The following is a 17201-nucleotide window of genomic DNA, read 5'->3' on the forward strand; positions in this document are numbered from 1 at the left end:
ATATATATATAGACCTGGTTAGCTCATTGTAATCACTTGGCATACCCCTTGCTTGCCTAGTCTAGTTTTCCTTGTTATGACCCACTTGCTTGCCTAGTCTGGTTTTCCATGTTAGCTCAATGGTAGGTGGTACCCTCATGCCCTTACCTTTTCTAGCAATGCTTCCCCCCTTCATTACATTCCTGTAAAAGAAGTTTATCAAGGTAATCACATATATCGAAGTTGTTTAATCAAAAGCAAATAATCATATTAGCTAAACCCCTTGCCCTTCGTATAACATCATAACAAAACCATTATTCCCAATTCCCATGAAATTATAACAACTAACCAACACTTACGTTTCACATGAAACCATAACAATCAACTAACTTAACCAATCAACTCAACTTCGCATGAGGTCTCAACGACTGTAAGGAATATTTATAATTAAGCAAAAATAGGGATGCAACAGTTTTATATAATGGTCGTCTTTGTTGTTCCCTTGTCATCGCCTATTACATCCCAATATTTGACCTAGCTTGAAATATAGCTGTTGAGGTTCGCATGAAGTCAGTTGGCAGTTTAATTTGATATAATCTTTAATTTGATATAATCTAGCGAAATGGTAAGATAGTTGGTCGTTATGATTTCAAGTGCAGATGACGTGTTAGTTGATCGTTAATTGCGAATTCATGGAATTAAAATGAAAGGTAAACTGTTATGATTATTTATGATTATAGAATTTCTAATTTAATTATGGAAAAATTCCTTGCACGGAGCATGCTGAAGGGGTGGAAGCATTGTCAGAAAAGAATTAGGGAGGGCATCACTATCACTGGGCAGACAGTTAGAGGACCTAGCAATTGAAACAGGACACATCTTTGGAATCGCATGAGTTGTTAATAAATTATTAATTATTAATTAAAATAATTGAGTTAAAATATAAAATGTGTCTTAAAGGATTTTAATATATCTTTCATCATATTATTTTAATTAATATTTATAAACATGCATATAATATAAAATGATTTGGCGCCATTAAAATTAAATAATTTAATTAAGTGATGTTTATAAGTACATTTAAGATTTTAATAGTATTCTAATTATAATAAATTTAGAATTATTATAATTTTCGAATTACAACTTTCCAACTTATTCCTTTTTGATTTAATATTCTTTGCTCTTAAATTATAACACTTGGCATAGCTAATCGATTAATATTTTGGCAATTCAAATTGTTTTACAATCTTTCTCCAATCTTTTTATTTTATCTTTTAATTTGTATTTTTGATCTATCCTAATGGTCATCTTGGGTTTTCGTAGGGGTTTTCTTGTAACTGATGGAAGCCATAAGAACATTTAATATATTTATATGAAACCTTTAAATGTATATCGGCATTCATCCTTGCTCTTGGCATTCAAGCCTTTCAAACATTCAAACTCTCCCTGTTAGCAAACAATTTAACTTGCAGAGACACAGGGTCAGATTTTGAGACACAGTTCACAGCTGGTTTGGAAGAAAGAAAGAAAATGGCAGGTCCGCAGTGTTGTGAGACGCCTCCACCACGAGATCATCCTTCTGTTGGTGTTGGAAAGCTTGAAGCGTTCCATGACTTGACGGCTTATGTCACTAGTTCCCCTGACGCCACTGCCGCAGTCATTCTGATTGCTGACATTTTTGGTATTCTATGCCACACTTTCAATCATTTTGTTTTGCATGTTTAATCAGCTTAGTTGCGGATGCAACCTTCTCACATGACTTCTTGTGAACTTTTGATTGAGGGTTTTTATTTTTATATTTCTCATTTGCTCATGGTCTAATGCTGAAACAAGAAGTTGAAATCAATTGCTACCTAGAACTAAGTCTAATTCCTTATTTAGCCTAGATGTACTCGCTGTAGCAACTTATTCACTTATGCCCTAACTCTAATGGCTAGAAACTTTGTGAAAGGTTTTGGTTGCCATAGACGGAAACGGTATATAGGCTCCCTTAGTTAAATCTGGACCTACTAATCAAGTTTTTGAAACTCATATTTATTTTTTTAGATGCTTAGATTGGGTAGTAAAAAGGAGTCTGTTAGGCTGGAGTTGTTCATTTCTGAGCAAGGTTAATTTATAGATTTGTATGTCCCTCATTGGATGTTTTAGACGTTATGATGTTTCTTCTGAAATAAATAGAGCTTTGCAATATATTTCAGGTTTCTGTATTTTATATATTTTGTACAGTGGGAGCAGCTCTACACACAGTTTCCGATTCTAAATTCTTCCATTTATACTCAATCCGGAGATGAATATGGTATCATGAAAAATCCAACGTACTGGAACTAATATAATCACAGACTGAATCATGGTGGGCAGTAATAGAGTTCTAGTTATTGGAAACTGTTTTTTTTTAATATCATAGATGTTTCTTTATTCATAAGAGTGTATCAATCATGCATATAAGAGATAGAAATGCAATGAAAGCTGTGAGCAATTAAATTTAGCTTAGAATGTTATACATTCATTCATACCAAACAAAGATGAAAATATTATCATGAATCCAAACACCATGGAACTCTCCAGGCAATATGGTGAAGAGGGGGAGTTAATTAATTAGACATTCAATTTTAAGATCTTTAAAGAACATAATTATGTAATCACATTTTGTGAAATGTTGGATGCATGTTTAATTGACTGAACCAGTTGTTCTAAGAATTCCTAACACTTGAGATCCACCCGGCTATGTAGCCAAGAAAAAGGGTGACGAGGTGAAAGAGAGGAATCTATAATTAAATGAATCAGTATCAATTATAACAGTTCAATATTTATCATTTAATATGAATTAATTAATAGCTCATGCATATTCCTGTTATTGTGATCTCCTGCTGCCAAGTCGTATGGTGAGTTAATTACCAGAAAGCCCAGTAGATGGCAAGATGACCCCTGCCTATTCTGGGTAGGGAGGGCCTTTCTCGTTAGAGATTGTGTGGGGATAAAATTGTGGTCCGAGGTTGGCTGGTTAAGCGCTTGACAATGTTTCACCTCTCTCAAATTATCGAACATGTGTCAAACAAAGATAAGCTATGTATTCAATTGTTTATCGGAAACAGGTATTATCACTTTTATTTATGAGGAGGTAAAATTAAATTGAATTATTTCATTGTTACCGTCATTTTACTTTCATTTATATGAATTACGATTATAAGTATATTTTCTAATTTTGAGTTACTGTCACAATTAAGTAATCGAAAGGAAAAGGAATCTGAAGCCCTAATTGATTGAGAGATGACTGGAACCTTAAATGATACAGTAGTATCGGAAACCCTAGTTGAATCTGTGGTATTGGAAGCCCTATTTGAATCAATGGTATCATAAGCCCTAATTAAATCTGTCGTTGCAAAAGCCCTAAATTAAATCCGTCGTCGCGGAAGCCCTAAATTGAATCTGTGATAGCGGAAGCCCTAAGTGATAATGTGGTATTAGAAGCCCTATTGATTCCATGGTATGTGATGCCCTAATGTTAGAATTAGTAGTATTTAATTGTAATTATCATTTGATTTAAAATGGCGGTTTTTTATTAGATGTTAGTCATCATGTGAAATTGTTATAGAGGTATTTGTGGACTAATCCGGGTGGTTGCAGAAGCATCCCTAGTTGATTTCAATCTCAATTTTCTGAGGTATGTGGTTTTCAATTTCTGTAATAAATTCATTTGATGGTACTTCAAGTTTTTAAGTTTAGAAATTTTGTCTAACTGATTTTAACGGTAAATCTTATTCACATGAACATGAATGATATACCTATCTTCCTATGAAACAAAGTAGTAACTGTATTCCTTGAGTATGTCGAATGATAACTTAGACCCGGGAAAACGGGATGTTACATCTCCAACCTTGGCAAAAAAAGATGTCCTAGAAACTTGTCCCTAAATCCTCTATCATCCCCGTCTCAGAAACTTGGGCTAAGACTATTCAAAATCCATTGCTACATCACAGGAGTTAATGGTTTCTATTGATTGTGGAACTAGGAAGAGAATGTTATTTTCAAATCTTAGTTTTCAGTCTCTCTTGAATCTGCCAAGTGAAACTTGGATTTTTCTTTGTATGGGCCTAACTAAGCAAATATTATGGGATTTAAGAAAAGATTAAAAACACCTCTGACTTCAAGTTCCATTGAACCACATCACCCGAAAATCAAATCCCCCAATATTGAATAGAAAATGACTTTATGCCTATAGGTCCCCATCCAACTTTCTACATTAAAGAACTAAACCACTATAAAAATTTGTTTTTGCAAGCTTAGAATGAATACCATCTATTCAATAACATGCATCATTGGGACTCAAAATTGAAAGGGTGTCAAGTGTTCTTTGATATTATGTTAATCCTAGAAACTTGGATGAACTAGAAACTTGGATGAACACTATATTAATAGTGCATCATATATAACTCATGTATCACTAACTTGAAATGAGTTGTCATATACTTTACAATCCTTCACATCAAATCAATCTTAAAAACTAAATAAGGCCCCTATAAATGCTTGAGGCAATTAATACCTAACCACTAACCACAACATTTTACCTTGCATGCATATTAAACATTCATTGTAAACCAAATTTTATTTTCACAATGCAGTCTTAATGTTGCCTTTCATATGAATAATAAGAAATAGAAATGTCATCACACATTTGGGACAAATATGAGAATTATTCCATGAGACTAATATTTTCAAATTTTCAAGGCATCCCACATGCAACAACCCAAGGGTCACACAATGTGAAGTTAAATTTCTAGAAAGGAAAGTACTTTTTTTGGGTCCCTAAGATGATTAAAAGACCCTTAAAAGGATTTCAACTAAGTTGCCAGTTCAAATTCTGGTACAGATACGTGTTGAGATATGATAGCATCGGTCAGATGCTAATAATGGCAACTGTGCATCCATTTATCTTGTCAATAATATCACAAGCAATTATGCTTCTGATTATTTGAAACTATTATATCAAACTGAGTATGCAAATCTGTACATTCGGATTATAGCTCTCTTGGAGATTGTGCAATACTTCCTTGGAAAATATCGATCATATATTGGATCAAGAATATGATTCGTCATCCTATGTAAATCAGAGGTCACAATAAGATTTGTTTATTTAGTAAACATGCCTGATAAGGAACGGATCTATTGGAGTGTTAATTATGTGACTTCATGCCTCTTCACCAAGAGGCGCATAATGAACAATCAAGTCCATTCATTATGTGGCTCTTAGTATGAATACTTATATGAATTGAATCCAAGAGACAAAGCATTGAAATTAATAAATGCTCTGCCTTATTTGGAAGTCTCAAATTATACTTTGATATTCAGTATTTGTTACTGTTGAATCTACCTTACATACATTCAAACAGTCACATTTGCAGTAGTCACATTTTAACATGGTATCAGAGTTGTTCGATTTAGGGATCTTTCTGACACTGAGCAGCTCTTATGTTCTAAAATAATTTTGCTAATAAAGACTGCTGGCAAATGATCCATGAGTTCCGACATGTTTGCACACTACTGGCAGTATGAAGTTGAGTGTTTTAGCTAATATTCATAGATTGTATTGAGCAGACTTGAAAAGTCAAAAAGTATTGACATCTCTCCAGAATAACTTGAAATTAAATTATTTCAAGAGCCCATCAAAACCATTAACTTCTTTAGTTGTGCCTAAAGAAAATAATCTGTTGGCCTGACTCACTTTCTGGAAGATAAATTATTGGCACCAAATATAAACATCTAAATATGATTGGCAGTAGCAAGGGGTGATATATTTGTGCCTTTAACATTATTCTGAGCTTATACATGAATATTATTGTTAAGGAATGTAGATCAGTGATAGAGTTTATCTTTCAATTTAATTTCCAGATAACGACAGATCTGGATGTTTATAAATGCTTCAGTTCTGTTGTCAATCAACTTCAGCAATATATATATAATGCTTTATCTGAATTCTGATATCTTACTTGTGTTTGAATCTCCCAATGAATAATACTAATATTTTCTTATTCATTGCAGGTGAATATATATTTATATGCAGATCGCAGGTATTAACATGTGATTGTGGATGTGTTTCCAAGAGATCATAACACTCAATATATATAAGAGATGGAACAGTCATGTCTCATGTAGAGAAATGACTCTAAGTGCCCTTTGGCCCGTAGAGTCATGTCTCTACATGAGACGACCCTAAACAAACTCTAGTTACAATCCATTAAACACTAATCACATTCGGTGATTACATATTGCATGAGCTCGATCATAATCAGTGTCTAACAATTCATGAGCACCCGATCACAATCGGTGAATGGAGTAGTAATATAACCCATGGCAGTGAGAGAATAGTGTGTGACAGAACAGTACATCCACAATTCATGCAATCTGTGATGTTATCACAGTAAGATCGTTGCATCATAACAAAGATTGAATCCGTACTAAAACAGATCAAATCATTTTGGATAGTCAAATATAATACTATACACACACATAATGTGTGTGTGTGTGAGAGAGCATATATTGTTTCTTCTGAGCAATAATCAGATATTAGATATCCAACAGATGCTACAAGTTCAACAAATAATTCCATCATTGCTGGCGATTAATATCCTATATAAGATCTGAAGAAATATAATTATGATTAATGTTCACAAAGTCTGTTGTTACTATAAATGAAGAGGTGAAAGATAAATAGGCACGAAGAGGTGCAAGTTATGAATGGATGTGACCCATTCATCCACATGGGTATAACACAGCGATCTACGTGTCTTCCAAACACCACCAAAGACATTAAACACAAATTGGAGAATGATTACACTGCAGATCAGTACCACAACAAACTAACACATATTGAAGACAGTTATATATTATACACCCAATGTATATATCACAGAAGATACATTGCAGACATCAATACGCATTTAAGATATGCTACAGATTATGATATATATATACAGGGGCAAGAATACTATTGATACACTAGTGATGATATCATACAGAGAAAATAGTGACCATAAGAGGAGTTATTGAGTGATGATTGGAGGCGTAATCAGGAGAAAGAAAGAAATAATATAAATGTTGAACAACAACCAATATACCCCACGACCTATTCAAAACATCAACTCAATACTATGACTAAGATTAAAGGTGAGTAAATAAGAGCTAAGAGATGGCAATAAGACTGTTGTCAAAAATACAGTCATATTAAATAGTGACAAGGAATATTATTACCCGTCCATTTCAACTTAGTACACAGTGCTATATGAGTGTATTTTGATATCTTGTAAAATTTCAAGGAGCTTCAGAAGACCCAGGGTTTTCAGTGGTATTGACAAGCCTACCATAGTTTGGAAGGGTACATGAAACAAAACTCTCTCAAATCAAATGCAGAAAAACCAATCAGTCTCAATTATATTCTGGAAAGAGTAACTTAGGTCAGACCTTTATCCTCGTACGATGGAAATATTAAGTAAACAATTTCTTGAGGAGAAGAATATAGCAAACTCTATTAAGAAGTGTGAGGCTATCATATTCAAGGAATTAAGAACTGAATAATTTGCTCAATATCTATGAGGATTCTCACCTGCATTGGGTTTACTTGATATATGCTTTCATCCTAAATATAGAGTTTAGATTGCAAATCAAGTGCTCGTCAAAATAGCAACCAAAGTCTGATGATTAATTCTGAAATTAAATGTACTCAAGTTATTTGATGATATACTTACTCTGAAATACCAACACAAGTTAAAGTTTTTGGTTAGAACTGGTCTGAATCATTACAGAGAAAACGCTTCAAGTTTCAATCAGAAACGTCTTGGCAGCTAGACATGATAGAAGGATAGTTTTCTTCAAAATTGCAGAGAGGACTTGCCTATGTTGTCTTTAATGACTGAGTTGAGACATCTGTTGAAGGGGAAGAATCTATAAAGATTATGATTAGTTTTTTTTGAAAGGAGCAATTAACATTCAGAGGGAGAAATTAGAAGATTCTACCTGAATTGACTGTCATACAGAGTCAGACTAAGGTTCTGAGATCTATTAAACAATAATAAGTTTTCCATATTTGATGTGATGCAAAATTGTTCAACGATATAAGAATAAAGATTTTACACTGTGGGAGGGAATAATAATCAATGTCCAATTCTCATTGTTTGACAAATGCTTATATGAAGGCATTTTTAGATTTGATGCGTATGTACCTTCATTGGAGCATTTTGAATCAAGGATGGTGATGTACAGATAAGACTTTATTTTCCTTAAGTATTACATTTATATAGTCACTATATTTGTGTTTTGAGATGTATTATAAGAGCTACTTTTGCCTTGATTTTTTCCTTTGTCTTTGAGGATGGTCTTAGAAAAGAAGAATTGTACCTTAGGTATGCTAACAAGGCATTGTAGAGGACTCAATCTTAGGATTGTAGCTCCAAAGGATCTTAGTCATATGTTGATCATGCTAGAAGATGTGAATCAATTAAAGGAAATTATCTTTCTATAACAAGAGGGAGCAGCTAGAAGAACTGATTCAATTAATCTTTGAGGATAGATGGATACTTAAATGCTTACAATCATGGGACTAAGTTGATGGCTGAAACATTTTTCAAAGAGGAAAATAGCATTACATTAGAAGAAACCTTGAACAAAGGAGGTTAGGAGGTTGATGAATGTACTTGGATCTTTAGAAGGAAGCCAAAGTAGCATGCATACCTGATGTAGCCAAATCTAGGGACAAATCCACATTACATCCACTCTTGTTACAATGGAATCAGACAAGTACATGTGTGTATGGGAAGTTGCTTTTATCAAAATAATAAATCATATGCCTAATGATAAGTCCCTTGGAACAAGATATTTTCAATGATTAGAGTATATGAACAAGACATACCTCCATCACAAAGGAAGCAGCTTAAGGATCTACATTTGTTGGCATCCAATGATATTGATTCAGAGGGAGTAAACCATGAAGAGATGGTTTCTCTAACTTTCAGTTGAGGTACATTATCACTGAAGAACAAACGATTGACAATGTCACTAAGCCTCATGCTAGAGAGAATTTTTGTGTACTTTTGGGGCAAGCTTAATATGTTGGAGAATGATGCCTTAGCTGAAAAAGGAACTAAGCAATCTATTATTTATATCCTTGCATATTTCTTCTTTGAGAGAGAAGTTTGAGGTGAAAGTCATTGTTTTCACCCTATTGATTCAGCCATGATGGATGCACCCTCTGATATGGTTCATGGTGGATGTCATGTGTGTAATGCCAAGACATCAGTATGTGAGCAAATCCATGATGACTCTGTGTAAACTCTTTTGTCATATGTGTGACTATGACTTTATGGGCCCCCTATGTATATTACTAAAAGGTGATGATCTTATTGATAATGTACAGCTGTATTCAACATTGTAAGGTGATGACTTCACAATGTTCACTATCATGACGAACATCATGCTGACTTGATATTCATAGAAATGTATTGATAGTTAATATCTCTTGGACTTATTGATAGATAACGTGCTGACTTGATATTCATGGAAATGTCCTGATAATTAATATCTCTTGGAATTATTTATAGATATCATGCTGACTTGATATCAGTTGTGTATCAATATGTTCTTTATGAGATAATCATGGTGGATATTATGTGTCGTAATATCCGTGGACATGCCATGATGTGTTATGGTAGGCATCATGAGATGTGATGTCAGTGCACATACCATAACCAAGATATACAAATATCATGTGACTTGATGTTCTATATGCTCCTTGATATCACGAATTAGGTAATATTTAAATTACTTCATACGTAGTTATCTTCCCTGGCCAAGAGGGAGTGTTGAGATATGATAGCGTCAATCAAATACTAATAATGGCAACTAGGCATGCATTTATCTTGCCATTAATATCACAAGTGATTATCCTACTGATTATCTGAAACTATTATATCAAACTGAGTATGCAAGTCTGTACATACAGATTATACATCTCTTGGAGATCGTGCAATAGTATCTTGCAAAATATTGATCATGTATTGGATCGAGTTTATGATCCATCATCCTATGTTAAATCGGAGGTCACAATAAGACTTGTTTATTTAGTAAACATGCCTGATTAGGAACGGGTCTATTGGAGTGTTAATTATGTGACTTCATGCCTCTTCACCAAGAGACACATAATGAACAATGAAGTCCATTCATTATGTGGCTCTTAGTATGAGTACTTACATGATTTGAATTCAAGAGACAAAGCATTGAAATTAATAAATGCTCTTCCTTATTTGGAATTCTCATATTATACTTTGATATTCACTATTTTTTAATATTAAATCTACCTTACATACATTCAAACAGTCACATTTTAACAATGCCGGTTCAAGATTTGGGTTTGAAATTTGTCCAATTTTTTTTAGGGTGGGGTTCCATTCATTTTGGGTTCATCCGTACAAAAATATATGTTTTTATTAAATATGACAACAAATAAGTCCATACATTACTATGCTAATAGTAAAGTAACATAGCAAAATACACCACCGTATCTATGTTTCAATTCAATAGGATATTAATTACATCATTAGCCGTACATACAACATGATTCACTTGCTTGGTCACATGCATGAAACATATTTCCATATCAAGGGGACAGTTTTAGAATGAAAAGAATTGTCAAAAGATTAAGTGCAGTTATCTGAATTTTTATTTTGTATGGGTTACAGGATTTCTAACCAGGCTAGATCAAAAGTTGATAATCAAATTTTAAGCCTTAGATTATAATATGCTTTTTAAAGAAATTCCTCTATAATCATCAATTCTAATGTCACCTGCTGTCGATTTGGATTTTCCCTAGCAAGTTTTCATTTTGATTCACAAATGCATAAATGACATACAAACTATCATTTTTGGTCTTTTGAGTGGTCACTTTAGGGTTGGGAGGATCCAATAGACCAAAGTATGCAAGACCAGATTCAGTCTAGGTTCAGCCGTTGGGCAGATAATTCTCCAAAATTCACTGCAAACTCTACCCGGATTCCTCTTACAGAATTTGCAGCGAATTCGTAGCTCTATAGGCAAAGTTGGGGAGACTATGACAAGGACCAGACTTTGCACAGAATCGAACCAGACTTTGAGGGTTGCTAGAGAGAATCTGGTAACCTAGGATTTCAGAGATCATTGAGAGCCCAAAAATTGTATCTAGTGTCTCTCTCAATGAAGGCAAGTTCACATGTATTGGTATTAATTACAACACATAAGAAAATGGATGCATTGCTCATGGCATGTCCATTTTCTATTGGGATTTTATGCTATGAGAAAAAAAAAAAATTAAGTAATTCTTCGAGCGTGAATTACAGATTGACTCCACTTAAGTGAAAGGTCTAGTTGTTTGGGACTAGAAAATAAATCATTTTTTAAACTAACCCAATAGTTTAGGATGAGCATGAAAACTGGAGAATCATATAGGAAAATACAACTAAATCATAGAATTTTTAAAAAACCTTTAAAGCATTCAAATTTTTTTATCCAATGGACACATAGTTGAGAATGGCCAGAATTACCGCAAAGATATTGGGATCTACACGACCAATGACCTGCATATCAAAAATATTTATCGAAATGATCATTAATGAACAGATAAATAACTCTGTATTTTTAAAAAAATTATAGACACTACATGAGAAACCCTATGCTTATAAACTACTAGAAAACAAGCAGGACTAAAGAATATGTATACTAACTATAATAGTACTCGGTACCAATGGTCGTCTTTTATCATTGTGATTATTCAACTCAGAGCCTTTAGTACTTCTTATATAGGCTAGCAAGCAATAATTTATATCAGGAAATTACATCCACTAGCAATGGAAAACTATATTTCTCTTTTCCTATCAAAAGGATTAATGATAAATAATCACATAGTTGTATAATAGTAAATCAAGATTAAATCCACAAGGCGAACCATTTGAGAAACACAGAACAAAGTAATTTTTTTGTAACCCAGGTAGCATATTGTAAAATGATAAGTATTCTGAAATAAATACTTAAAAAATGTTAAGATGGATTTGACAGTCAAAAACGAATAGAAGACATGGAGCAGAAAGGTATTTGCCTGGTCTAGAACATACTGATTAAAACAAGAGAAAGAAAAGGGAAACTATTATATTAGAATAAAGTATGTGAAGAAATTGTAGTCTCTGGATTAGAAAAGTGATGCAATGTTTACAAAAATGTAAGATGTTTCCTACAAAAAAATATCAAAACGAAATCTTGTAGAGAAAAATATATTCTAGAAGACTGATGTCTGAAAATTTTACTATTATTTAAAATAAACCTTGCTCCATTTACCTCTAGGAAATTAGATTTTGCAGAGATTCATCCACATGTTTCTCACATTAAAGAACTACAATACTAGGGTCTCAAGAGTTGACAATTATCTAAAATCATAGGTACTTGTCTCCTTCCTGGCACATACCTTCCTTGTCTGTCAAAGAATGTGCACCACAATTCTATATTCAAAATCTGTATATATCATAATACAGAAAACCAAGTTTTGAGGATGTTCATTCCAAAAAAAATCACAACATATAAATGGAACTAAAGATATCTAGTTGCACATTTCAAACTCAATATTATTTGTCAGCTGCATTACATTTGTTCAGTGATATCCAAGTTTTGAAGGGTACAGAGACTGATCTTCCATGGAAAAAAATGACATTGAAGTGCATGAGTGGAGATGATATTTTGGGACACCAACATGTGTCTGAGTTGTGTGTGCATTGCAAGGTCAAATGCATTCTCATCTGCCTCAAAATCATTTTTTCCTGCTTACAACGAATCCAAACATGTTCAATGTGAAAGAATATCACATTACCTATGAACAACTAGTGCAAGTGCTTTACAAATAAACATCCGAAATCCTTTCAGATCAAGAAAAAAGGAAAGAAAATCCTGTAATAGGTTCTTCCAATTCATATTTCCAATGCATTGCACAATTCTGGGTACATTAAGCAGAGAAGATGCTTCACGACATAGCACACAGCCAGGAAACGTTTCCATTGACATGCATTTGTTAAGTGCTTCTGAAAAACAATACACAAAGCATCCTCTTGCTAATGAATGGAATAACATACCAGTCAGCATGGAGCACATTAACATAAGACACTAAATGACAGGCATTCCTAACAACTTCAGACTATGTATGACCATGACTAGGGAAACATTATCATCAGAAGAGTGATAGCATCATAAGTGATTTCACTGCAGGAATAAGCAACTCACATTAACATACCTTGTACAAACTATTACAACAGAGACCCAGTCAATGTTGAAATGCTAATGATCCCTTCATGAAACTGCAAACTTCAAGGATCAAACAAGAAAGATACCTTCAACAAAAGAGTGCTGCGACAAGAGCTTGCATCAGTATTGAGAAGACATAATGAATTAATAATTGGATATATTACAATGTACAAGCACCTCAATTATATAGGCAAGCTGTGATGAGGTATGACAACTACCCTTGATACAAACATTAAATACTCAATGCAAAATCATAAATCCCTAAGACAAATTCTAAAAATCTGAATGACTAAAAATAAATAATGAGACATGGCCCCATAATAACTAACTTCTAGAAATGACACCAAGGATGTAAGAAAAACTAACTAAACTCCTAGGTAACTTAACATTATAGATTCCTACTAATAACTAGATGGGAAACATAATTTATACTAACACCCCTCAAGCACAACTTAGGGAGTGAAATTATTATGCAAATAATGCAAGACCCTAAATGATGATGCAATATGGGTCCCCGCAACTAAGCAATGTTAAGTACCCATGCACAACAAATCTCTCACAAAAAGAGAGGGAGAAAACCTAGTGGGACCAAACTCCTCTCGAAAAGAGAAAATCCATAACATTTTACAAGTGGTCGACTAAGTAACCTATGGAGGTCTCAACATCGATACCCCACAAGAACTCCATCCATCACATAAATACAATACAATAACCCCCCAAATGAAGGGAAAGATAAAGACTAGAACCCCCTCATAACAAAGTATCATCAAAAATATTGAAGAGAATTTGAAACCAAAAGAGAATCCAATGATGACAAACCAAGTGTTCCCTTTGGAAGAAAGAGTTCCAATGGTGAACTCGCCCCATAAAAAAGTATCATCAAGTTTGTAGCTTCAGTTGGATTGATTCGACCATGAGATACATTGTTGATGGTAAATCATCATTTAGACAAATATTCTTATATATATAATATATTATATATATCTATACATAATATTATATTATATATATATGTATCTTTTATTTATATATATGTATATATATATATATATATATATATATATATATATGTATATATATATGGCTATTTATATTATTGTTAATACAATATTATTATCTAATGATGATTAACCATAGAGACATGTCTATTTCTCCTCCTCTCATATTTATAAGTCTTCAAATCTGCATTTAGAAGACACAAATATAATGGCACTATTATTTTATTTGTAGAAAAAGATCTTATAAAACTCAAAATGGAATCGAAGCCAAATCTGCAAATGTAAGAGTTGTATGTCTTCCATCACTTGGTTGCAAGTGAATCATTGGCAACCAACTAAAGGTAGGAAGGTTGATGTGAACAGGTTATGGTGGATCAAAAGTTTAAACGAAGAAATGTTCGTAGGATAATCTCATAGAAACTTGACCCTGGAATCAAATATATCCTCCCCTTGTAGATGATCAACTAATCTGCAACAGAATAACTATCATCTTGAACACTATCATCAATAATACCTGAAGCCCATTGATCCCTGCATACTCAACAATGATCAAGTGTCTCCAGTCATTTGAAATCTCAGTAACTACACATAAATGAGACCTCCTCAAAAGAGCATCTATAACAACATTTTGAGTCCCCTTGATAAAGATGTCAAAATCATATGAGTGTACCTTGTTGACCCACTCTGCTGCCTCTCATTCAAGTTCCTCTATCCAAGAAAATGTCTCAGGCTCGCATGAACAGTCTTAATGTAAAACTTGTTGCCTACTAAATACTGCCTGAACTTGGCTAAACCATGCATGATGACCAACATCTCCTTATCGCAAATAATGAACAATCTCTCAGGTCCCCATAGTTTCCTTCTCTCAAAAGCTATCGGATATTGATACTGGGGAAAGCCTGCACTAATATCCTCTCCAAAAGCATCACAATGCAAATCAAAGGATCTCGAAAAATCAGGTAGGGCTAACACCAAGAACGATGTCTTAATAGTCTTAAACCTTTCAAAACACTCTTGTGCTTGAGCAGTCCACTAGAAGGCACCATTACAGGTCAAATCTATAAGGGGAGTCGCATGTCGAGATAAACCTGTTGAGTAACATGGATCGTTTTCTACAAATGTACTAAGATAGCCATTGTAATTGATATGTTCCAAATGAAGATTTGAATCTCATATAAATATGAGAAATGTCTCATGAAGAGACATGTCTCTAAGGTTTAATCATCATTTAATTAATATATAAATATATATGTATTATATATAATATAATATATATATTTATGATATACTATAGTGTGTATATATATACACACTATAGTATATCATATATATATATACATATGACAGTATAATATATATATATATATATAATACATATATATATTTATATATATACATACATATATGTATGTATATATTTTTAATATATTAATTAAATGATGATTATATATATATATATATATATACACTATAGTATATCATATATATATAATAGTATAATATATATATATATATTATATTATATATAATACATATATATATTTATATATATACATACATATATGTATGTATATATTTTTAATGTATTAATTAAATGATGATTATATATATATACATTATAGTATATAATATATATATACGTATATTATATTATATATAATACATATATATATTTATATATATACATACATACATATATGTATGTATATATTTTTAATATATTAATTAAATGATGACTAAACCTTAGAGACATGTCTCCTGTGTGTGTGTGTGTGTGTGTGTGTGTGTGTGTGTGTGTGTCTATATATATAACATGAATAAGTATATATAGGAAATGATGATTTACCAATAACAACAATGTATTTTAGATCGAGTTAATCCAACTGAAGCTACAACTTTAACACTCCTCTTAGCTAGGGAGGATTTATAGAACACATTATGCTCTCAAGCATATCGAGAGATATCATCTCAATATGATATTTATTTTATTTTATGTTTTTCGAAATGGCATATCAACATATATCCATCAACTTAGAAGTTATCTTTCAATATAATCAAAAGTGTGATTCAACATGAAATGTCAATCATATGATGTTTGTCATACTTATATTCTTTTGGGATGTGCACTAGCACCAAAACCTTGATGCCTACCAAAAGAATATATTATATCCTAGTAGGATATGATTTATCTGATTTTCGGCACTCGGAGACAACTACTCAGTGAAGTCGATCAGATAACTAGAAATCACTGTCATGAACTCTATCATGACAAGTATCATGATATCTGACACTCCAGGACAAAAACTTAATAAAGTTCGATCATGATACCTTCGTTATCATGACCTCCAGCACTCTAGGACAACTTAATGAAGTTTGTCATGATAACAGATCTACCATTTATAAGATTGTCACCTTGCAATGGTTACCTTTTGTTTATATATGTCAATGAAAGATTGTCACCTTTCATTGCATATCATACATATCATATGCAAAATAGATCACAATGAACCAAGTCAGAGGGTGGTACAAGGGCTTTCACCTCAATTATCTTTCACAGAGAAGAATGCATTGCAAGGAATTTCACTTCGAACTTCTCCCTCATAGGGAAGATATCATTCACAAAGGATTGCACGTCAAAATTATCCCTCTGAAACAATGATCCTAGGAAGTCAAATCTAGTAGTTACTCCCTTAGAGGCTCTCTTCCCCCAAGGACGCCTATCAAACTCACTCGGAATCTTATATCGATCTTTCGACTTTCTAGTGATAAGTCAATACTTCCTCATGATGCACACAAAAGTAGGCTCATCAAAATCATGCAATCACGCACATGTATTTCTAAACTCCCTCTGAGTATCAATCTTCTAAGCTCCTGCATTGCCTTGAAAAAGTGTCACTCTTAATATAGAATAATACTCAAAAT

General features: G+C 33.0%; 1 protein-coding gene across 7 annotated transcripts in view; it reads right to left on the reverse strand.

Annotated features, from left to right (window-relative positions):
* Positions 1–17201, reverse strand: part of LOC149561117 (uncharacterized) — a 123195-nt gene that overhangs the window by 67042 nt on the left and 38952 nt on the right. For 6 of the 7 annotated variants that reach the window (XM_089824968.1, XM_089824963.1, XM_089824969.1 and 3 more), the window contains exon 3: positions 11541–11573. The exons of the other annotated variant lie outside the window; for it this stretch is intronic. In XM_089824968.1, the coding sequence (XP_089681094.1) occupies positions 11541–11573 (33 nt within the window). The remainder of the gene's footprint in view (positions 1–11540; positions 11574–17201) is intronic. 7 annotated transcript variants of the gene reach the window in all.

This window comes from Cupressus sempervirens, chromosome 4 (assembly GCF_028749045.1).
Source record: "Cupressus sempervirens isolate cs-2001-9-10 chromosome 4, ASM2874904v1, whole genome shotgun sequence".
NCBI lineage: Eukaryota > Viridiplantae > Streptophyta > Pinopsida > Cupressales > Cupressaceae > Cupressus > Cupressus sempervirens.